This window comes from Trachurus trachurus, assembly GCF_905171665.1.
Source record: "Trachurus trachurus genome assembly, chromosome: 22".
Lineage (NCBI taxonomy): Eukaryota > Metazoa > Chordata > Actinopteri > Carangiformes > Carangidae > Trachurus > Trachurus trachurus.
In genome coordinates, this window is record NC_139907.1 from 1,731,363 (window position 1) to 1,755,370 (window position 24,008).

The window sequence follows — 24,008 nt, forward strand, 5'->3', positions numbered from 1 at the left end:
ATTGTTTCTCTCTCACGCTTTCTTTTTTATTCTTTCTCTTTTCTTTTCTTATTATTATTACCGCGGACTTTTTTTTTCTGTGCGCCACCGCTGCTGCTGCTCTCTCCTTCTCTCCTTCTCTCTTCTCTCTCCTCCTCTGACGGTCACTCTCTCCACCGCTGAGACTCCTCATTTAATTGTTTCCCAGCGCGGTTGTTGTTAAACCTCCGGGGAGAGAGAAGAGAAAAAAAAGAAGATCTTATGAGTGCGCCTCCGCTGATCCGAGCGCCCAGCCCGCTCCCGTTCTCAGGGGGGACCAGCAACACCAGCAGCAGCACCTCCTGTACCGCGGGAGGAGGAGGAGGAGGAGGAGGAGATGTAGGAGGAGGAGGTGGAGGAGGTTTAGGAGGAGGAGGAGGTGTGATCTCCTTCCACATCCAGATCGGTCTGAGCCGGGAGCCCGTGCTGCTGGACGCCGCGGAGCTGAGCCTGAGCCAGGTCCGGGAGGTGGCGTGCTCCATCGTGGACCAGAAGGTAAATCAATGATCAATCATCAATAATCAATGATCAATCAATGATCAGAAGCTCTGAGCTCCTGTAGCACAAGTTGTCACACTGTTGAGAAGTTTTTCTGTGTGTGTGTGTGTGTGTGTGTGTGTGTGTGTGTGTGTGTGTGTGTGTGTGTGTGTGGCAGCAGCAGGTGTGAGCAGCTCAGCAGAGACAGAGAGGGAAACTATAACTCACATCCAGATGTTCAGGGACAGACATAACAGAGCACATCTGTAGGCTATGGAGGCCTCAGTGGCTAAATGCTAAGCTAACATGATGATCAATACCATGTGAATCATCATGTGATAGTGACGTTTAGTTCTAATGAACCAAACAAACTCAGCTCATTGTCAAACCCACTAACAGGAAGCTGTCTGCACAACTTATAGAGTCAAGAAGAAGAATAACTAAAGGCCCCAGACCGGTCCCGTCAGTCCCTGATCGGTACCCGGAACAAAATATGTTCCAGATGCTTCAGGCAGACCTGCTCCAACCGACAGCGTTAGCAGTAAAGCAGCTAAAAGTCACTGTAACGCTGTTAAAACATCACTTTATTCATTGTTAAAGCCCCAGTGTGTAACTTATTTATCTTTTTATGATCAAAAATCAAACCTGTCTTTCATAAATCCGTATTTGACTGAAGGTGAATCACAGCTGCTACAAATGAAAGCTTTCTGGTTCCTTAGAATGAGTTGTTACAAGTCGTTACAAATACATAAGTGGGCGACGCACCGAACCGAGGCGGCCATGTTGCATCGCCATTTTTTTACGTTGAGTGGCAGCGTAACCGTAGGTAACCATAGAAACTCAGCTCAGTTTTCCAGAAAAACAACTAAAGGCCCCAGACCGGTCCCTCGCTTTATCGTGTCCCGGGACCGGTCCTGTCAGTCCCCAATCAGTACCCGGAACAAAATCCGTCCCATACGCTTCAGGCGACAGCGTTAGCGTTAATTTGTCACTTTATTAATTTTTTTATATTTTTTCATGCAAGAAAGTCACAGTTTAGATTCCTAACCTGTTTTGGGAGAAGTGCAGAGCCATGCGAGCAGTGACCGGAGCAGCCGTCCTGCTGAGGTGATCGAACCTGTGATCAGCCGGTCAGCCTGCGTCCTCATCCCGGGGGAGAAAAGTGAAGCTTCAGGTGTGTGCTGGTCAGAGGAGCAGCGCTGACTGCTGATTTACATCAATAAATAAATGTTTTACAACTAACTGATCGGTCTACATTAAATTGAATTCAATCAGGAATAGAACAGAGGGAAACTCGTTGAGACGTGCTTGTGTTTTTCCTCAAAGAACGTCTCTGTTTTCGTGCATATCCGCAGTGTCTGCCGTAAAGTAAAACAAGTGGGAAATGCGCATGTGCAGAAGTGTTGGGAATGGATTTTGTTCTGCGTACGGATCGGGCTCTGACAAGAACAACTAAAGGCCCCAGACCGGTCCCTCGCTTTATCGTGTCCCCAGAAACAGCTCAGTTTTGTTGCACATTTGTGTCTTTGCATCATGTGTTTTCCTAAGCTGCAGTGGTTTGAACGCTTCGGGCCACCGTACAGAACTCATCAGCTCAACATCACTTCTCTTCATGACGACAAAGAGTTCCTGTTGTGTTGGGAGTAGAGTTCTCAACGGGCCTGAAAATTACAACCCGACCCGACCCGACGGAGCCCGACACACCGGCATTAAAGGGACAACGAGGAGTTTCTCTCGACAATAAAAAAGTCTGATATTAATGTGGATGAATCTACGTTACCACTTGTTAATGGTCCATTTTAGATAAATCTATGGTTTTGTCTCTATGGTTATTTTGTTATTATTAGTGGTGGTGGAAATGCTGGGCGAGCCGACCAGCGTTTCTTTACTTTCGGTTTCGTGGCGAGTCATGAGAATAACGCCGCCGAATCTCCGTTTATGGTGGGAACTACGACGGTATGTGATCGTCTTCCAACCTCTGACTTTAATTCTTGATGAATGAAAACATGAGTCTGTCTTGCGCCGGACAAAGAATTTCACGGTGCGGAGGCTCATAAATGTAGTGTGAAGACACTTCGCTTTTACAAAACTCCTCGTTGTCCCTTTAACTATCTACCTGAACCCGGCCCGGCCCGAGGAAAAAAAAAAAAGTGGCGTGCTTTCTTTGCAGCGGATGGTCTATTGTCTATTATCTATTGTCTGTAATGTTTCAGTGGTTCTGCCCACAGCAGCACAGGATGCAGAGTTGGATATTTGTCTGAGACTCACACGTGAACAAACAACAATTTACACCAGAAATGTGTTTGATGAGGGGGAAAAGGAAAAGGAAGCCCGAGGTCCGACCCGACCCGTTGAGAACTCTAGTTGGGATGTCTGTTCACTGAGGTTGTAGCACGTTTGTTTCTTTGTGTGTTAGTTTTTGAGGTTGTAGTGATTTGAGCCCTCAGGGCCACCGTACCTCTGCCTTCATGAAGGACAGTCCTGTCTCTTAGGCTTAAAGTAGATGAGACAGAACTGAAGCTCCGCCCCCTCACAGGTGGAGTTCATGGCCGCTGCAGCGATGAGGTGACGTTGAATCGTACGAGAAGTAGAAAACAAGTAGTGAGACGACATTCAGTGATTATAGACTCTCTCTCTCTCTCTCTCTCTCTCTCTCACACACACACACACACACACACACACACACACACACACACACACACACACACACACACACACACACACACACACACACCGTGACGTGTCCATTATCTCTGTTCAGATTCACTAATCGTCTCATTTCAGGTGAAAATCACCTCATTTCCCACAGTGAGGGTGTTACACCTGAACGTGACACACACACACACACACACACACACACACTGAAACCTGAGAGCCAGGACGCTAACGGGTTGACAGTGTGCGACACTCACACTCACATTCATGCACTCTCACACACACACACACACACACACACACACACACACACACACACACACACACACACACACACACACACACACACACACACACACACACACACACACACACACACACACACAGGCTGTTTGTCTTCAGGGGGAAGTGAAGTGCAGCAGGTCACTGCAGCAACACCTGTTCACACACACACACACACACACACACACACACACACACACACACACACACACCTGTGTGACATCGCTCGCAACATGCGACACTTAACACTTCAAATGAACTGATTAACAGGAGAAGGTGTGTGTGTGTGTGTGTGTGTGTGTGTGTGTGTGTGTGTGTGTGTGACAACAGGTTCATCTGGCTTCTAGTTTTTTAATAAACGCTCCTTAAAGTTTTTTTTTTTTTAACTCTCTAAAGATCAAAGTTTGACGCCAGTGTTTGGTTTCTATCCGTCTCCGTGGTAACGAGCGGGCTCAGAGAGGCTGTGGTGACTGTGAAGGACGCTGAGGGATGATCTGTGTGTGTGTGTGTGTGTGTGTGTGTGTGTGATGAGTAGCTGGGGTCGGTGCTTTAGAGACGGTTCATGTTGGATTACTTCCTGTATCCGTGTCACGTGACTCCGCCCCCTCTCCCCCAGTGTCAGCGTCAGTCAGGATGAAAGGATGAAGGAGAACATAGAGGAGGAGGAGGAGGAGGAGGAGGAGGAACCATGAGACCGAGACCTGGGCCGATCCACATCCACATCCATCCATCCATCCTTCTATCCGTCAGTCCTTCCATCCATTGTTTCTTCTATCTTCCGTCCATCCATCCATCCTTTTATCTTTCCATCCATCCATCCATTCATCCATCCTTTCATCCATCCATCCATCCATCTATCCTTCCTTCTATCTTTCCATCCATCCATCCTTAAGTCCATCCGTTCATCCATCCATCCATCCATCCATCCATCCATCCATCCATCCATCCATCCATCCATCCATCCATCCATCCATCCATCCATCTATCCTTCCTTCTATCTTTCCATCCATCCATCCTTCAGTCCATCCGTTCATCCATCCATCCTTCCTTCTATCTTTCCATCCATCTGTTCATCCATCCATTCATCTTTCAGTCCATCTGTTCATTCATCCATCCATCCATCCATCCATCCATCCATCTGTTCATCCATCCATCCATCCATCCATCCATCCATCCATCCATCCATCCATCCATCAGTTCTTTAACACCAGCAGCGTCCGTCTGCAGCTCCATTTCCTCAACACGATGTTGAACCGGCCGTTCAGAACCTGGAAAGTCCAGGGAACCCAAAAAAACTTAACTTAGTTCTTCCCTGTGATTTGTAAAGACAAACAGGAAGGAGGAGGAGGCAGCAACTAACAACTAACAACTAACAACATGGAGGAAGAAACTAAATGTTTGGTGGAGATTTGGGCAAATACAGAATTTCAAGAAAAGCTAGAAAGCAGAACAAGAAGGAACAGGTTGTATGAATTTCCCTATGAGGCTTAATGACGTAAAGTAACTCTGATCTTTGAACTTGAAGGCTGCGTTCACTCCAACGCCAGACAAAATAATTAATAAACTAAAAAGAATTGAGACAGCAAAAATGTACGCTCACTGTGGCTCCATATAGACTGATGTGAACGCTGCTGGTTCACCAGAAAGCACCAAGATTCTGAGACTCCAGAATCTCAATCTCATTGGTGTCATTGAGTCTCTGATCAGTATTGATTCATATCGGACAGAGTTCAGGTGTTTCAGTTCACAATCAACAAGTTCAGAGAGGTCAAAGGTCGGTTCATACAGATGAAGAGGGATCAGCAGCACACTCACAGGTTAAAGCAGCTGATGGGTGCACACAGCTCAAAAACAAGCAAAAAGAGAGTACAAAGAACCCGGAAATGCTTGATGTTTAAATACTGTCAGCTAATTATCACGTTCCGCTTTTCTAAATAAAACTTTTCAAAATAAAATGTACATGAATGTATGCAAATTATATTTGTATACATATTGCACACAGCGAAGTAAATTAAGTGCGTATGAAAAATATGAAAAATGAAGGCCATAAAGCCCAGTAACGTAGGTAAAGTGCATAATGCTAAATATGAAAAAGAAAAATAGTGACAAAATTCAGTTCATAATGTGCAGTGAAGTAGATAACGCTCATATGAAAACTACCAGAGTAATCAGATTCAGATCTAAAGTCATCTACCTTTATTTTGAAGGAGCTTTAATACAAACATCTACCTTTATACTGAAGGAGATTTAACATTTTTATCATTAAGTGACAGAAATTTAAACCAGTTAAAGAAAAAAATACAAAAAACATAATCAGTACCATAAGGGCTAATAGGATGTGTTGTAGAAGCTTTAAAAGCTAAAAGAAAAACAAACAGACATAACAAAATAGGTGAGCCACAGAATATGTAATTAAAACACGACCATTTATTGATAATAATAATAATTTAAAATAAGTTCATACAGATGAAAAAGAACCAGTTCAGGCTGAGGAAACATGAAAACGCTGAGTCATGATGAGCAAACGACTTGTGTTCTGTTTGTCCATCACATTAGTTGCCTACGTGTGTCTGACTCTGAACCGTCGGTACCGCAGCATCGTATCTACTGTTGATGATGCTGGCCCGTTTCCACGGAGACGTGATGCAGCGTGACGCAACAACTGTTGTAAAACTCTGCAGAGTAAAACTGAGAGTGTGAGCGCGGTCGGTCGGTGAGAGTTAAGGAAGATGATGAAGATACACTGAGCATCATCCCTGTTTCTTTTTTTGTTTTTTTTTTTCTTACCAGCTCTTGTTTCCCTCTCTAACACACACACACACACACGGACACACACACACACACACACAGACACACACCTATGCTGCTCTCACTGTAATAATAAAGCCGTGTGTGCTGTGTGTTTCTGTCAGTAGCGGTTTCTCCTTGTTGCCTGGCAACTGATGATGATTGCGACTGTGAAGTGTCCTTCTGAGGGCCATTATGAGACACACACACACACACACACACACACACACACACACACACACACACACACACTGAATGAAGCAGAAGAGAACAGATGTGTGTGTGTGTGTGTTCTCTCTCTCCGCCTCATTGTTCTCTCTCTTTCATCTTCACTTTTCTCATCCATTCATGTCTCTGTTCGTCTTCCTCTCCCTCTTTTAACAGAATCACTCATGTGACGTTCATGAACATCTCGAAAACTCTGTTTCATGTTTCACCGTAAATTCAGAGCAGACTGTCTGTTTCCATGATGGTTTTTATTAATCTCTTCTCTCTGGAGCTCTAGTAACAACAGGTCGGTGTCAGCCAATCAGAAGAGAGGATGAGGAGGCTCTGAGTCTCTCTTCTGATTGGCTGACTGTTTTCTAAAGTGATCCAATTTTTTTTTTAAATAGAGCAGATTTAAGAATAAAACACTCTAAGTTGTTGGTTGGATGGTGGGTCCAGGTGGTGAGGGGGCGGGGCTTAGTTGTGACATCACAAAGTGACAGGAAGTCCTGACGGCTGGTTTTAAGGCTCAGTTTCTGAATACAGGCTGTGTGCATTTCTCTGTGGACTGAGGCTTTGATACTTTCACAGTATTAATATAGAACCTAGAGCTGCTTTATAATCACACTACACATGGACATCTACCTTTATACTGTATGGAGCTTTAACACAAACATCTACCTTTATACTGTATGGAGCTTTAACACAAACATCTACCTTTATACTGTATGGAGCTTTAACACAAACATCTACCTTTATACTGTATGGAGCTTTAACACAAACATCTACCTTTATACTGTATGGAGCTTTAACACAAACATCTACCTTTATACTGTATGGAGCTTTAACACAAACATCTACCTTTATTTTGAAGGAGCTTTAATACAAACATCTACCTTTATACTGTATGGAGCTTTAACACAAACATCTACCTTTATACTGTATGGAGCTTTAACACAAACATCTACCTTTATTTTGAAGGAGCTTTAACACAAACATCTACCTTTATTTTGAAGGAGCTTTAATACCTGTAGTGTTTAAATTCAAAGTAATTCATTTAAATTTCCAATGAATGAATGAGTGGATCAACATAGAAACAAACAGAAGCAACAGCAATCAGTCTGTACATCTGTGTGTGTGTGTGTGTGTGTGTGTGTGTGTGTGTGTGTGTGTGTGTGTGTGTGTGTGTGTGTGTGTGTGTGTGCATGTGTGTGTGTGTGTGTGTGTGTGAATATTCATCAGGTCTTTGACTCCTTTCATCAGAGCCTATTGTCAAGTAACCTCCCTCCCTCCCTCCCTCCCTCTCTCTCTTTCTCTTTCACTCTGTTCAGTTCTCGCCCGGCCTCAGGTTCATACATCATAAGAAGAAGCTCATCACACACACACACACACACACACACACACACACACACACACACACACACACACACACACACACACACACACACACACACACACACACACACACACACACACACACACACACTAACCCTTTATGAAAGGCATCATGCGGCATGTCTTGTCGTCATGGTGACATCCCTCTCTCAGGTGTTTCTGATGCAGCACGTCGCCGCTGTCATTCGCTCGCCTGTTTTACATCGTTATCGTCGTGTTGCAGGCTCCTGTCGCCTAGCAACCACGTTGTTTTTTTGTTTTTTTGTTAACAGTCAAATCGGTAACTGAGCTAAAAACTCAACACAATGAGATTGTGTGTGTGTGTGTGTGTGTGTGTGTGTGTGTGTGTGTCATTGTGGTTATATTTCTACATTAAAATATATTTCTAATAAAGAAGCAGCAGAAAAGTCGTACAACTTTTTTTTTTAGCTGCACTGCAAAAACTCAAACTCTTTCCAAGAATATTTGTCTTATTTCTTGTCCAAATGTCTCATTTCTAGTCAAAACTAATCTCTTTCCACTTAAAATAAGACTCATCACCTAAAAATTTACTTGTTTTTAGATCATTTTCACTTGTTTCAAAATCTTCCAGTGAAATCAGGTTTTTTGTGTTTGTAATAAGAAAGAAAAACTTGCTCCACTATCAGATTTTTCTACTTATTTCAAGTAAAAATCAGATTGAAAGAAGTAAAAAGTTTCTAAAAACAAGCTACTTTTTATGTGATGAGTCTTATTTTAAGTAGAATGAGATTAGTTTTGACTAGAAATGACATTTTGACTAGAAATAAGGCAAATATTCTTGGTAAGAGTTTGAGTTTTTGCAGTGTGCCATGTTTCTCAAGTCGAGTCGACAGGAAGTGACGTCATGATTCGTTGTGTTACAGAGAGATTGTGATAAATTGATCGGTTCACACTTTGATCAGATGCAACAACAACAATAAATTGAGACAAACTTTGACTACGGCTGCTGTAGCTACAAAGACTCCAGTACCCAGGATGCTTTGCAGCGCGGCGGCGGCGGCCTCGGAGCTGCTGTCAATCAAACGGCTCAGAGAAGAAAAGACAGAGAAGCTGAAGAGGACGGAGGAGAGGAATCAGCCTTGAGTTCCTGCTGCCATGACAACAAGAGCGGCACCGCTGCTGCTATGGTGACACCCCAACCCCCCCCACTCCTCGACACACACACACACACACACACACACACACACACACACACACACACACACACACACACACACACACACACACACACACACACACACACACACACACAAATAAAAATGTACCTATGAAGTGTTGAGGATTTGACAGGCAGCAGGTTCAGCCCGTCGTCATGGTAACCAGGTGATGCTAGTGGAAGGAGAAGAGAAAAGGGAAGAAAAAGAGGAAGAAGAGGAAAAAGAAAAAGGAAAATGAGAAGAAGAGGAAAAAGGAGAAAAACAGGAGGACGAAGAAGAGGAAAAAGAAAAAGGAGAAGTAGTGGAAGAGTAAAAAGAAGAAAAAGAGGAAGAAGAAAATGGAAAGGGAGAGTAAAAAGAAGTAAACTGAAAAGAAGAGTAAAATGAAGATAAAGAAGAAGAGGAAAAAGAAAAAGGAGAAGTAGTGGAAGAGTAAAAAGAAGAAAAAGAAAAGGGAGAAGAAGAGTAAAAAGAAGAAAAAGAGGAAGAAGAAGATGAAGAGAAAAAAGAAGAAGAAGATGAAAAAGAAAAAGGAGAAGAAGAGTAAAAAGAAGAAAAAGAGGAAGAAGAAAAAGTAGAAGAGTAAAAAGAAGAAAAATGAATGGAGACGAAGAGTAAAAAGAAGAAAAAGATAAAGGAGAAGAAGAGTAAAAAGAAGAAAAAGAGGAAGAAGAAAAAGTAGAAGAGTAAAAAGAAGAGGAAGAGAAAAAAGAAAAGGGAGAAGAAGTAGTAGAAGAGTAAAAAGAAGAAAAATGAATGGAGACGAAGAGTAAAAAGAAGAAAAAGAGGAAGAAGAAAAAGTAGAAGAGTAAAAAGAAGAGGAAGAGAAAAAAGAAAATGGAGAAGAAGTAATAGCAGAGTAAAAAGAAGAAAAAGAAAAGGGAGAAGAAGAGTAAAAAGAAGAAAAAGAGGAAGAAGAAGATGAAGAGAAAAAAAGAGAAAGATGGGGAAAAAGAAAAAGGAGAAGAAGAATAGAGTAAAAAGAAGAAAAACGGAAGAGAAGAAAAAGAACAAACAGGAAGAAGAGAAAGAGGGAGAACAAGAAGCTCGGATTGATACTTCAGAGAAAATAATGTTTACGTATGTGTTGCTATGGGCGACAGTCCAGTCCAGCATCAGTCCAGTTGTGTGTGTGTGTGTGTGTGTGTTTGTGTGTGTGTGTGTGTGTGTGTGTGTGTGTGTGTGTGAGTGTGTGTGTTTGTGTGACATCATCATCAGCCCTTTACCCTGATTGGTTGATCAGTCACTTAATTAATTAAACAGAGTTAGAGTGTAAAGTCTCTCTGTGTCTCTCCCTGATGATGAATGAACCTAATGAAGTCATTTATTCCGCTGATGAAGATCAAAGCTCGTTGTCTCTGTGTCGTTACGCGTAATTACAAACAGCCTCGTCAAATTAAAGGTTCACGACCAGAACAAACATTCAAACACGACTCCACTGTCGCTTTGACTCACTGTTGCACTGCAAAAACTCTAAATCTTACCGAGAATATTTGTCTCATTTTTAGTCATAATGTCATTTCTAGTCAAAACAAATCTCATTCTACTTATTTTTAGACACTTTTTACTTCTTTCAAGCAGATTTTCACTTGAAATAAGTAGAAAAATCTGATAGTGGAGCAAGTTTTTCTTCCTTATTACAAGCACAAAAAATTCCTTTCACTGGCAGATTTTTCTACTTATTTCAATTGAAAATTAGTTTGAAACAAGTGAAAATGATCTAAAAACAAGTTAATTTTTAGGTGGTGAGTCTTATTTTAAGTGGAAAGAGTTTAGTTTTGACTAGAAATGAGACATTTTGACAAGAAATAAGACAAATATTCTTGGTAAGATTGTGACTTTTTGCAGTGTAGTGTGTAGACTGGATTAACCTGGTGGTCACACCTGGTCTTCTTCCCTCTGCTCTCTCTGTGTCTCCATAGTTACCAGAGTGTGGTTTCTATGGGATGTACGAGAAGATCCTGCTGTTCCGTCATGACCAGACGTCGGAGAACGTTCTGCAGCTGCTTCGCTCGGCCGCGCAGATCCAAGAGGGAGACCTGGTGGAGGCCGTGCTGTCAGGTGAGCTGCTGCCCCTTCAAAATAAAACTCCATACAGCTGTCAGGTTTGTTTGTTTTATTAGATCCCCATTAGCTGCTGTACAAGACAGCAGCTATTCTTCCTGGGGTCAAAACATCTTACAAACATTTCTGTTTCAGAATTTAACACAGAACATTCAACATAGATCATCATCATTCATACAGTGGACAACAGCAACACAAAACATAAAAAAAAGCTCACATCTCATTTACAAACTGTTCTTAAAGTACAAAGAAACAGAAATCATGCGTTGTTTGTGACATGCAACTGTCTCAAATGGTCAGAGAGTCACTCCCTCTTGTAAAAACAAATACATCTTTAGTCCCTGTTTAAAAGAGGCAGCACTACCTTCTCGCATCAAAAATCTCGGCAGAGCATTCCATGCAGCCATCGCTCTGTAATGAACAGTTTTTTGTTTTGCATTTGTTCTACATGGGGGCAACAGGAAACGACCTTCTGAAGACTGCCGAGTAGAATAGTTATGACTTTCAGAAAAAAACACTAATTTATTATAAAAAATTACTGTAAGGTGAGCTGTCCCTTCAAAATAAGGCTCCATACAGCTGTCAGGTGAGCTGTCCCTTCAAAATAAGGCTCCATACAGCTGTCAGGTGAGCTGCCCCTTCAAAATAAAACTCCATACAGCTGTCAGGTGAGCTGCCCCTTCAAAATAAAGCTCCATACAGCTGTCAGGTGAGCTGCTGCCCCTTCAAAATAAAGCTCCATACAGCTGTCAGGTGAGCTGCTGCCCCTTCAAAATAAAGCTCCATACAGCTGTCAGGTGAGCTGCTGCCCCTTCAAAATAAAACTCCATACAGCTGTCAGGTGAGCTGCCCCTTCAAAATAAAACTCCATACAGCTGTCAGGTGAGCTGCTGCCCCTTCAAAATAAAACTCCATACAGCTGTCAGGTGAGCTGCTGCCCCTTCAAAATAAAGCTCCATACAGCTGTCAGGTGAGCTGCTGCCCCTTCAAAATAAAACTCCATACAGCTGTCAGGTGAGCTGCCCCTTCAAAATAAAACTCCATACAGCTGTCAGGTGAGCTGCCCCTTCAAAATAAAACTCCATACAGCTGTCAGGTGAGCTGCCCCTTCAAAATAAAACTCCATACAGCTGTCAGGTGAGCTGCCCCTTCAAAATAAAACTCCATACAGCTGTCAGGTGAGCTGCTGCCCCTTCAAAATAAAGCTCCATACAGCTGTCAGGTGAGCTGCCCTTCAAAATAAAACTCCATACAGCTGTCAGGTGAGCTGCTGCCCCTTCAAAATAAAACTCCATACAGCTGTCAGGTGAGCCGCCCCTTCAAAATAAAACTCCATACAGCTGTCAGGTGAGCTGCTGCCCCTTCAAAATAAAGCTCCACAACACATCGAGCTGCTGCCCCTTCAAAATAAAGCTCCATACAGCTGTCAGGTGAGCTGCCCTTCAAAATAAAGCTCCATACAGCTGTCAGGTGAGCTGCCCCTTCAAAATAAAACTCCATACAGCTGTCAGGTGAGCTTCCCCTTCAAAATAAAGCTCCATACAGCTGTCAGGTGAGCTGCCCCTTCAAAATAAAACTCCATACAGCTGTCAGGTGAGCTGCCCCTTCAAAATAAAACTCCACACACCATCCATACAGCTGTCAGGTGAGCTGCCCCTTCAAAATAAAACTCCACACACCATCCATACAGCTGTCAGGTGAGCTGCCCCATCAAAATAAAGCTACACAACACACACACATACAGCTGTCAGGTGAGCTGCCCCTTCAAAATAAAGCTCCACAACACACATATGCAGCTGTCAGATGAGGTGTCCCTTCAAAATAAAGCTACACAACACACACACATACAGCTGTCAGGTGAGCTGCCCCTTCAAAATAAAGCTCCACAACACACACGCACCACAGACCTCATCACTCTTTTTTCTCAACTGTCGTCAACAAAAGAGGCAGTCACCTTGACAACAAGACACCCGAGGATTCTGGGTAATCCGGTCCAGATGTTGATGACACCTTCCTGTCTCCGTCTGTCTGGCGTCTGTCCAGCTCAGGACTCAGGTGTTGATGCCGCGCGGCGCTAACGGCCTCGCAACTGACGCCTCTCAATTTCCTGCCTCGCTCTCACAATGTGTGTGTGTGTTTGTGGTGGTGATGTTTACATTTTCACACTTTTTTTTTTCTTTCGTCTGTCTATTGTGAACCAGTTCTGGTTTAAAGTTCCTGTCACTTAATGATAGAAATGTTAAAGCTCCTTCAGAATAAAGGTAGATGTTTCTATTAAAGTTCCTTCAGAATAAAGGAAGATGTTTCATTAAAGCTCCTTCAGAATAAAGGTAGATGTTTCTATTAAAGCTCCTTCAGAATAAAGGAAGATGTTTCTATTAAAGCTCCTTCAGAATAAAGGTAGATGTTTCTATTAAAGCTCCTTCAGAATAAAGGTAGATGTTTGTATTAAAGCTCCTTTCAAAATAAAGGTAGATGTTTGTATTAAAGCTCCTTCAAATTAAAGGTAGACCTTTGTATTAAAGCTCCTTCAGAATAAAGGTAGATGTTTCTATTAGATCTCCTTCAGAATAAAGGTAGATGTTTCTATTAGAGCTCCTTCAGAATAAAGGTAGATGTTTCTATTAAAGCTCCTTCAGAATAAAGGTAGATGTTTGTATTAAAGCGCCTTCAAAATAAAGGTAGACGTTTATATTAAAGCTCCTTCAGAATAAAGGTATATTTGTATTAAAGCTCTATAAAGTGACCCACAGGACTTCCTGAACTTTGTGATGTCACAATGTCAGCCACGCCCCCCAAACACTGAAAGGAGTTTAAAACATCGGTGACGACAAGATTTTTGTTTCACCTTTTTCGCCTTTATCACCCTCCATCTTTGTGTTTGGGTAACACTTTACAATAAGGGTCCCTTAATTAACGTTAGTTAGTACATTATTAAGCCTTAATATATAAACTAATATGTTAATTAATGCTGAGTAATGCATACATAATGATAACTAGTTACATTATTCAACTTTTATTATAACTTAATGTATTAACTAACTTTGAGTAGTGAACATTAATTAACTGCTTACTAATAGGCTACATCAATTAATGTGTTTCCTAATCCTAAGTAATACATAATAATGATTGTTAATATATCTGTAAACAGTTAATTCATGCTTAATAATGTACTAACTAATGTTAATTAAGGGACCCTTATTATAAAGTGTTACCTGTGTTTGTTATTTCCTCCTCTTCTCAGTCTTTCTTCTTCTTCTTCCTCTTCTTCTTTTCCTACCTATAACTCTTTATTTTGCTAGTTTCCAGATCATTTAAAATCTCCCATCATCCCTCACTCCTCCTCCCCCCCTCCCTCCCTCCCTCCCCCGTCAGGATGCTGACACTCGGTTACAAACACTTTCTATGTTAGCGGCTCTGTGCCAGTCCCAGTGACAGCTCCAACGTGTGGAGGAAACAAACAGGAAATTAACCTTGTATGGTGTAACAAGCAGCTCCAGCCAAGCGAGCTGATTGGTCACAAAACGACCTGTTAAAAAACAACAAAAAAAACACAACGACGAGATGCTGATGGTTCCTGAAATACTCGTCCACACAGGTTTTATTGGCTCAGACTCGGAGCTGCTAACAAACTCTCTCATTTCCTTTTTTGCGGAGGTTGTAAAACCCCAGAGGATGATGGGAGTTCACCGACTCTTCACCTGCTGGTATTAAAAGTTTAGTCTCACACACTCGTACACACACACCGACCGAGGCAGCCAATCAGCTGAAACCTGAGTGTGGTGATTGGTTGGTTTATTAGCTCGCTGCGACCGACCGCTGCTTCTCCATTTGCCCCATTTTCACACTTTTTTCTTTCTTTCGTCTGTCTATTGTGAACCAATTCTGGTTTAAGTTCCTGTCACTTAATGATACAAATGTTAAAGCTCCTTCAGAATAAAAGTAGATGTTTGTATTAAAGCTCCTTCAAAATAAAGGAAGATGTTTGTATTAAAGCTCCTTCAAAATAAAGGTAGATGTTTGTATTAAAGCTCCTTCAAAATAAAGGTAGACGTTTTTATTAAAGCTCCTTCAAAATAAAGGTAGATGTTTGTATTAAAGCTCCTTCAAAATAAAGGAAGATGTTTGTATTAAAGCTCCTTCAAAATAAAGGTAGATGTTTGTATTAAAGCTCCTTCAAAATAAAGGTAGACGTTTTTATTAAAGCTCCTTCAAATTAAAGGTAGACGTTTGTATTAAAGCTCCTTCAGAATAAAAGTAGATGTTTGTATTAAAGCTCCTTCAAAATAAAGGTAGATGTTTGTATTAAAGCTCCTTCAAAATAAAGGTAGACGTTTTTATTAAAGCTCCTTCAAATTAAAGGTAGACGTTTGTATTAAAGCTCCTTCAGAATAAAAGTAGATGTTTGTATTAAAGCTCCTTCAAAATAAAGGTAGATGTTTGTATTAAAGCTCCTTCAAAATAAAGGTAGACGTTTTTATTAAAGCTCCTTCAAATTAAAGGTAGACGTTTGTATTAAAGCTCCTTCAGAATAAAAGTAGATGTTTGTATTAAAGCTCCTTCAAAATAAAGGTAGATGTTTGTATTAAAGCTCCTTCAAAATAAAGGTAGACGTTTGTGTTAAAGCTCCTTCAAATTAACGGTAGATGTTTGTACTTTAAAAAAACCCATAGGACGATGGGAGTTCACGTCTCTTCACCTGATGTTATTAAAAGTTTAGTCTCACACACACACACACACACACACACACACACACACACACACACACACACACACACACACACACACACACACACACACACACACACAACACACTGGTACACACAGCCAATCAGCTGCGACCTGAGCGTGGTGGTTGGTTTATTAGCTCGCGGCGACCGACCGCTGCTTCTCCACCTTCTCCACCCGCGGTGTTTGTTTTGTGGCGGCGGGTTAACGAGCGAGCAGCGAGTGCTTCTTAATGCTGCTAATTCCACCACAGAGAACACACACATAAACACAGGCATTTAGACTCTGACAAGGACTACCTAGGAAACCCTCACACACACACACACAACACAACACACAACACACACACACAAGTCATTTTCTGAAGCATATAATAACAGTTCGGGAGCTTGTTCACACTTCCAAACGTATGTTGGCCCTCCAAACAAAAGGCATAAACAATAATTTGAATAAATGGAGGTAATTTCCTGCAGCAGAATCGTCTAATCAGAGCCGTATTCTGCCTGAGGACCACAGCACCGGGCCGCACGGCGAGCGTTCCTGTGTCTGTGTGTGTGTGGCACGGCAAACGAGCGAGCGAGCGGGAAAGAAAGAGAAAAATGAGGCGAAAAAAAAAAGCAAAATAAACCCCCCAAACTACCCATGATGCTTTGCCAGGCGCGCCGGCCAACAGACAAACAGTGGGTCCATCTGCGGCGGCTGAGAGCCTCTCATCGCTCCAAACATTTACAAAATACCAACAACTACCCGCTCATTACTGCCCCTCTGTGCCGGCCTGTTTACCCCCCCCACTCCTCCTCTTCCCCCTCCTCTTCCTCTTCCTCTTCCTCCTCTTCCTCCTCTTCTGTGTTTTTTCTGAACCTGCTCCATATTAACGGTCATTGTCTGTGAGTCAAAGCCTGACGGAGCTTCCTGCTCTGAGCCGCACGGCGCCATTGTTTCCTGGAACCATTAAAACACATCAGTGATGATGCACCAGGTGACTCACACACACACACACACACACACACACACACACACACACACACACACACACACACACACACACACACACACACACACACACACACACACACACACACACACACACACACACAGACCATCCTGCTGCTGCTGCTGTGCCAGAGCTGGATTAATCTGCCTCCGCCGCTGAAAATAGTCCCCGAAAAAAACTGAAAACAGTTGAACAGGATGTTAAGAAACTGTCATTTCTCTCTCTCTCTTCCTCCTTTATCTCATCCCTCTCTCCTCCTCTTCATCGTCTCTCTACCCACCCTCACCTGTCGTCTCCTCGACATCTGGTGGTTTCACCCTCCTAAAAATCCGTCCTTAACTGAGGGATAGTTCAACATTTTGTCAAATCGGCCCATTGCCATAATCCCTATAGTCATAGCAGTAGGTTTGTTACCTTTAATTGTCGGTGCAAGCTATTTTTAGAACGGCGGAGCAGAGCCGTGAGCTGCTCAGAGCTACGCTACGGAGGCTCATTATGGGATTTCTTGGTTTCAAACTCATCAAACTCATCAAATACACAATCCAACAACTCCACAACGCTCTGGTGGACAAGTTGTAAGCTGCACATTCACCACGCTATGAGATAATAACACAACGTTACCACACAGAGTTGTTTTAGAGGGAAATTCATGCAAAACCGCTGATGCACGTTGCCTTCAGGGACAGTTTTTCATCAACAGTCTCTGTATTTCCCTCTAAAACAACTCTGTGTGGTAACGTTGTGTTATTATCTCATAGGTGTGTCCAGGTGATTAATTATTTCCAGAAATGACAACAAACAGAAACAGAAACATCTGAACAGAAATCTATAGTCTTGTCCTTGTATCCCTCCACCGAGCAGCCGGTGATGCAGCCAGGGAACTTAATTCTTCCTCAGTTACAACTGTTGTGCATGATGAGAGTTTGTGAGTTCTGGTGTAAAGTGCCATGACTCCTTCACTCTGTCGACATCTGGAGCAGAAGATAAAAGAGTGATGGAGAGAGTCCAGTTCACCTGCACCCACCAGGACACAGACAATGTCCCAATCAGAGAGAGAGAGAGAAAGAGCCGGTCCAATCAGCTGTGAGTGTGACCTGTGATATCATCCTCCTCAAGTCGACAGAATGGATGGTTCACTCATAACGGTCAGAAAGTTGAGTGTGGAACGATGGACACTTCCCACCCTCAACGATCACCGTCTGGGCTACATAGCGGAATATAAAATATTAGGGGTGTCACGATTCTCCAAATCCTCGATTCGATTTGATTTTCGATTTTAGGGTCACGATTCGATTCGATTCTCGATTTTTTTTCTTTTTCTTTCAGCACAGAGGCCTATGCCATTTTCAGACTAGTCTAGTCTACGATCATTGGTTTTATTCATCAAATTTTGTACAGTAAATCTTATTTCAAAAGGATACATATAAGTGATGCAATTTCCATAATGTATCTTCTAACGTCTCTGCAACATGCGGCTCTCAGTGCTTGTCGGTGTTGTGTAGTTAGAGCTGTGTCTCCCTCCTGTTCCCCAGGTAGGAGGGGGACAGTAGCCCACCAGGGCTGGGTGATAAAACGCTATAAATTGTGAAATAACTTTTCTTCGATAGAAATATGAGACGTGGTCGATAGTTTTCATTCATCCATGTTTTGGCAAATAGCCAATGATATTGAGAGTTGCGCCGTGCCGAACCAATCATGTGCAAGACTGTTGTGAGGGCTCTTCATCGTGGTGCATGCCCAAACAGCTCATGTGTAGTTTCATCAGACCAAAGCACAGACTTCTAAAACTCACCCTAATGTTTCAAATTGTCTCTGGCAAAGTTCAGTCCGACTTTGATGTGCTGCCGTGAGAGCAAAGGGGTTTTTCTTGGACGATGACCATTAAGTCCACCACGATGAAGATCCCTCACAACAGTCTTGCATGAAACATCATGTCCAGATGAAGCCAGTTCAGCAACAATCGTCTTTGCAGAGGTCCAGGGTTTCTTGTTGACATCTCTGATTATTTTGCGCTCCAAAGTTTTGGAAATCTTGTGTTTTTTGACTGCTCAGGTGTGGTTTCAAACCGAGTTAGCAGAAAAAGCAAGCAAAAAATCCCATAGAGGGCTAATAATTTTGACCATCTCAATTTTTACCAAATTGTTCATAAATAAATCTCGAATATTTATTTCACATTCCAAAGTGTACCAAAATGGGGTCATATCATTGATGAATGATTTACTAAATAAAATTTTATGAATAATTTTGACCTTAACTGTACATCCTTCTTCCAAATGAACGACTTCAGTGCAGTTTCTGGCTCAACTTTTAAAGAAAATGACAAGTTGAATTCTTTCAAAGTTGATGCCAACAACACCGATTCAAACCATTCCTTTGCCAAAGCCATCTATCTTCTTGTCATGTTTTTCACTATCGCAAGTATGTCGTCATTGCGTTAAGCCGCCCAACGACTCTCTAAACAGATAGAGCGCTGTGATTGGTCAACACAAACGGTGTTCCAGACTCAAAAAGTTCCTATGGCTCGTTTCTAGACCCACCTACGGAGCAGAGAGATCTGCTGCTGCTAGGGAGCAGATACATTTATAGGCTAATCAATTGCACTAACTGTGGAAATTCACACACTACAGAAGTAAGTACATAGATAGTAAACTACATGACATTGGACTCATGGAACTAGTCTGAGTGGCGGAGGGATACGGAGTAGCCCCTCTCCCTCTCCTCTGTGTTGTGGGTCTCTCAGCGTGAGGCCTCCTCCTCCTGCTGCCATGTTGCCCCCCCCCCTCCGTCCCCCCCGCTGGGTCTTTGTGGACGCAGCTGGAGGACACGGAGGTTCAGATGGTCTGTGGCCTGAAGCCCAGACACTGAGATCAGCTGCTGCTCCACACATCCCATAATACAGTATCACTGCTGCTGGGTTATATCGACATGTTGAGTTTGAACATGTCAATGAGACGTGTTCTATGATTGGTCCTCTGTCTGTCCCCTCTGATGTCCCCTCTCGTCCTGCAGCCTCGGCCACGGTGGAGGACTTCCAGATCCGTCCTCACTGTCTGTTCGTCCACTCGTACCGAGCGCCGGCCTTCTGCGACCACTGTGGGGAGATGCTGTGGGGACTCGTACGACAGGGACTCAAATGTGAAGGTACAGGATGATGACATAGACTGTAAAGAGAACGGCCGTAGCACCGTGACGTCACCCATTGGTTTGGGGGAGTCTGTTTTGTGCCGCTACTACGGGGGTTTGAACTGCGCCATGTTGGATTTTACTTGCCATATTTGGCCAGAGTTTTAAACCTAATAGGGGAGAGTGGGGTAAGATGAGCCAGTGGGTAAGTTGACCCACCCCTTGTTTCTAGGAAACTATAGGAAAAGGTTAGCATGTGACCAAATATTTGGGAGGCAGGCATCATTTCATGGAGTCTGTGAAGATTAGAACCACGTGAGTAAAGTGGTTTAACATTTATGACCAAAAAATCATTTTTCACTCTCAAGAGTGAATTTTGTCGATTATAAGTTTCATGAGAATTGTGTTTAGACCAAAAGTGATGATGGAAAATGTGTTTTATACATGGGTTGTGGTATCTATGAGCTACAACATGAGGTAGTAAACCTAGCATGAAACTGCACCATTTTAGCTGTGAGAGCAATAAACCCAAGCTAAGGTAGCTGTGGGGTAAGTTGAGCCACCTATCCTATACACTTAGTGAATGTATTTTGGCTGTATATGTCCAAATGATTAAATCAAGATTCTGTATGTTTGTGATTACAGTAAGTATGTTCCTATAAACAGGAAAAGTTGTTTATAGTGTGGTCAAACTTTACTTTAAAAGAAAAATCTCTGGGATTCTTCCCAAGATGCGATGTAATCACAAAACTCCCCAAATCTCAGTGAGTTGGTGGCTCAGCAGGAAGTCCCTGCAGTTTGTGTTCACCTGTAACCTGGACAGATGAAATATTAAGTAAAGGGGGAGGTAGGAGATGGATGGAAGGAAAGAAGGGGGGGTTGATCAATTTACCCCACTCCTATGGTCAACTTACCCCATTCATGGGGTAAGTTGAGTCAAAAGACCACTTTTCTTGAACATGCTATATTTTAAAAACAGTTATATTTACACTCATTCTGTTAATGTGTAGGGATGCAAAACATCCTGAAATATATGCAGATGTGTTAGTTAGCAACAAAACTATAATTGTCTTGATGTAGTGATCCTGAATACAAAAAGTGGCTCAACTTACCCCACTCTCCCCTAATAGTAAAACGTTTTTAGATAAAGAGTTTTTAAAAAAATTCACCCCCCTCAGAGTGTGTGCGGGGGTAGAAACTATCGGTTGAGACCAAAAAAATGAAATGTACCAGGCTGTAAATATGTTTTTTTAAGCTGTAAAGTCGGCTATTTTAACATGGGGCTCGATTGGAGTTGCTCCCTTCTGGAGCCAGCCCCCAGAGGAAGAAGAGGGGATTGCAGCTTTTTGAATGCGGAAGTGAGCTTCACTTCTCAGACCGACAACTGCCCCCTTGGATGATGATGATGATGATGATGATGATGATGATGATGATGATGATGATGATGATGATGATGATGATGATGATGATGATGATGTCACTGTGGAGCTGATTGGAGGAGGGAGCAGGTCCGGCTGTGATGTCACTGTTGTCTCGTCCTGTCCCGCCCTGTCCAGGCTGCGGTCTCAACTACCACAAGCGCTGTGCCTTTAAGATCCCCAACAACTGCAGCGGCGTGAGGAGACGACGTCCGTCCAACGTGTCCCTGACGGGGGGGCTGGGGGGGCTGGTCAACCTGGGCCGGCCGCTGTCCGCTGAGCCCTCGCCCCCCCTCTACACCGACGAGGCGTTACTGGTCAGTAGGGTACACAGCAGCCCCTCTTAGTTACTGTTGTTACAACAGCTGAACATCACACTGATACATTGTTGTTGTTGCTATGTTGTGATTGGATAATTAGTGTCTGAGGTCACAGGGTGCAAAGAGCAGCTACAGGACACATAATTGTGGAATTAGTAAATCTGAGGCTTGTAAAATCAGTTTATTTTATACACTTTATATTATTAAGAAATTATTATTTGTATTATTATTATTATTATTATTATTATTATTATTATTATTATTATTATTATTATTATTATTATTATTATTATTATTATTATTGTTATTATACAGTTGACATTCAAAGTGTGTTTGACTCTGTTCTCTCTCTGTCCAGTCCCCAGTCAGTCCCAGTATGGAGGTGAGTCTCTCCATCATTAAACTATAGTCAATACAATAATCTGTTTTAATCCATCTGTTATTTTATTTAATTTTATTTCATTTTAGTCAACAACTCATCTTTAACTATAATCGTGAGATTCAGTCATTTCCTGCTGTAGTTTATTTTCTTTTAATGACGTATAATAGTAAATACAAGTTAGTTTTATCTTATGATGTGAAACTTTTTTTTTTTTACTGTAGAAATGTTACATTGCTACAATGTGATAAGTTTGTATGTCATAATAATGTGAAAACATACTTTTATAACATAAAAAACAAATGATTATATTATATTATACTGTGTTATGTTATGTTATGTTATGTTATGATATGATATGATATGATATGATATTATATTATGAATCCATCCGTTTCCAGGATGTCTTTAGTTTCTCTTTGAGCTCTCAGTCCGCTCTCAGCTGGCCGATGAGCTCATGAACCTGACGTTGTCCTCCTCCCTGTCCTCCGTTGTCCGTCCTTCGTCCTGGTTGTCCTGGCAGCAGAAGAACCAGCTGGACTACTTCCCCGGCAGAGAGCGGCGCTCCAGCTCCCAGTCGTACATAGGCCGTCCCATCGAGCTGGACAAGATCCTCCTGTCCAAGGTCAAAGTCCCGCACACCTTCCTCATCCACTCGTACACGCGGCCCACCGTGTGCCAGCACTGCAAGAAGCTGCTGAAGGGGCTGTTCAGGCAGGGGCTGCAGTGTAAAGGTGAGGACTCACTATCATCATCACATCTGCTCGCTCAACACGGGTATTTACAGTAAAACCTTCCATGGATGAGCACCTTTTTTCATATCGTGCCACCCAAACATGAAACCAGCGTATCCGCGGGGTCTTGAAAAGTATTAAAAGGTGATAAATCAATTTTGGGAAAATGAAGACCCTTAAAAAGTATTAAAAAGTCTTTTCACGACATTAAAGTCTTAAATTTTGAAGGAATCCGAGTAGGGAAATGGCACTCGGATATCGGCTACAGCCCTACTAGAAACAAAATCAAACGAGCTGAGGCGCATGTCATGACTGTCATGATTGTAGTTTTTGTTTTTGGGAGTTGAGCAATATTTCTTTTTTGATAAACTTTTCCTTTGATTTATAATCCCAGCCTATATACAGTATTTTGAATTCTGTTGTACTGTAAGTGGTCTACAGTCTTAATCACAAACTAAAACTGTTCAGTTAAAAGTGTCATTGATGTAAATGGTTACAGCTTGAAGTGACGGTGAGGTATAAAAAAATATTGATAAGGTCTTGAAAAAGTCTTAAAAAGGTATTTAAATTAACTTCAAGATTCCTGTATAAACCCTGGAAACACAATACCACACCGCACCGTATACTGTACATGCTCTGCCGACTTTGAGTTCATTCACAAAGCAGCTGAAGTCGTGGCTGCAAGACAACCAACCAAGTTTGCACTCATACTTGATTAATTGATTTTTATGTTATTATTATTGAAAACAGACCAGACCTGTGATTTGTATGCTTGTGCAACAGGCATTGTGCAATTTAACCAGCACAGTAATACACTTTGAGAGCCAGCAACGTGCAATAACAAACAGTATTGCAATAATTCACAAAGCACTTTGAAACCAAATGAAATCAGGCACGGTGCAATAATATCAAGCACTTTAACTAGTAGCACTTCAGCACCTTGCACTTTAACATTTTATTAACTCAACAACATGGAAGTTGTCTGACCTGTATTCAATAGTTTTACTGCCTTTGTGTTTGTTTGTTTTTTTACTTCATTATTGACATTTATCTTATTTTTTCTGAACACCAACTTGCCAGTGGGACTGGAGATGGAAATTTGCCTCAGCTACAGTGTCATACATATTTACATGTAAATGTTCATCAATATGTATGCCCCTTTTTTAAAAAACATAAATGAAAAATCTGAAATCTGAAATTTTGAAGAGTTGGAGAAGTTTGAGAATCACAGCTGTAGTAGAAGAAAAAA

General features: G+C 42.1%; 1 protein-coding gene across 1 annotated transcript in view; it reads left to right on the plus strand.

Annotated features, from left to right (window-relative positions):
- Window positions 1-240: 240 nt before the first annotated feature.
- The window catches only part of prkd1 (protein kinase D1), a gene marked incomplete at both ends in the record, with an annotated part of 51,128 nt that continues 27,360 nt past the window's right edge, over window positions 241-24,008 (plus strand). The window contains 6 exons of the mRNA XM_083998780.1: window positions 241-513; window positions 10,922-11,060; window positions 19,795-19,926; window positions 21,465-21,643; window positions 22,005-22,028; window positions 22,549-22,759. Coding sequence (XP_083854906.1) covers window positions 241-513; window positions 10,922-11,060; window positions 19,795-19,926; window positions 21,465-21,643; window positions 22,005-22,028; window positions 22,549-22,759 — 958 coding nt within the window. The remainder of the gene's footprint in view (window positions 514-10,921; window positions 11,061-19,794; window positions 19,927-21,464; window positions 21,644-22,004; window positions 22,029-22,548; window positions 22,760-24,008) is intronic.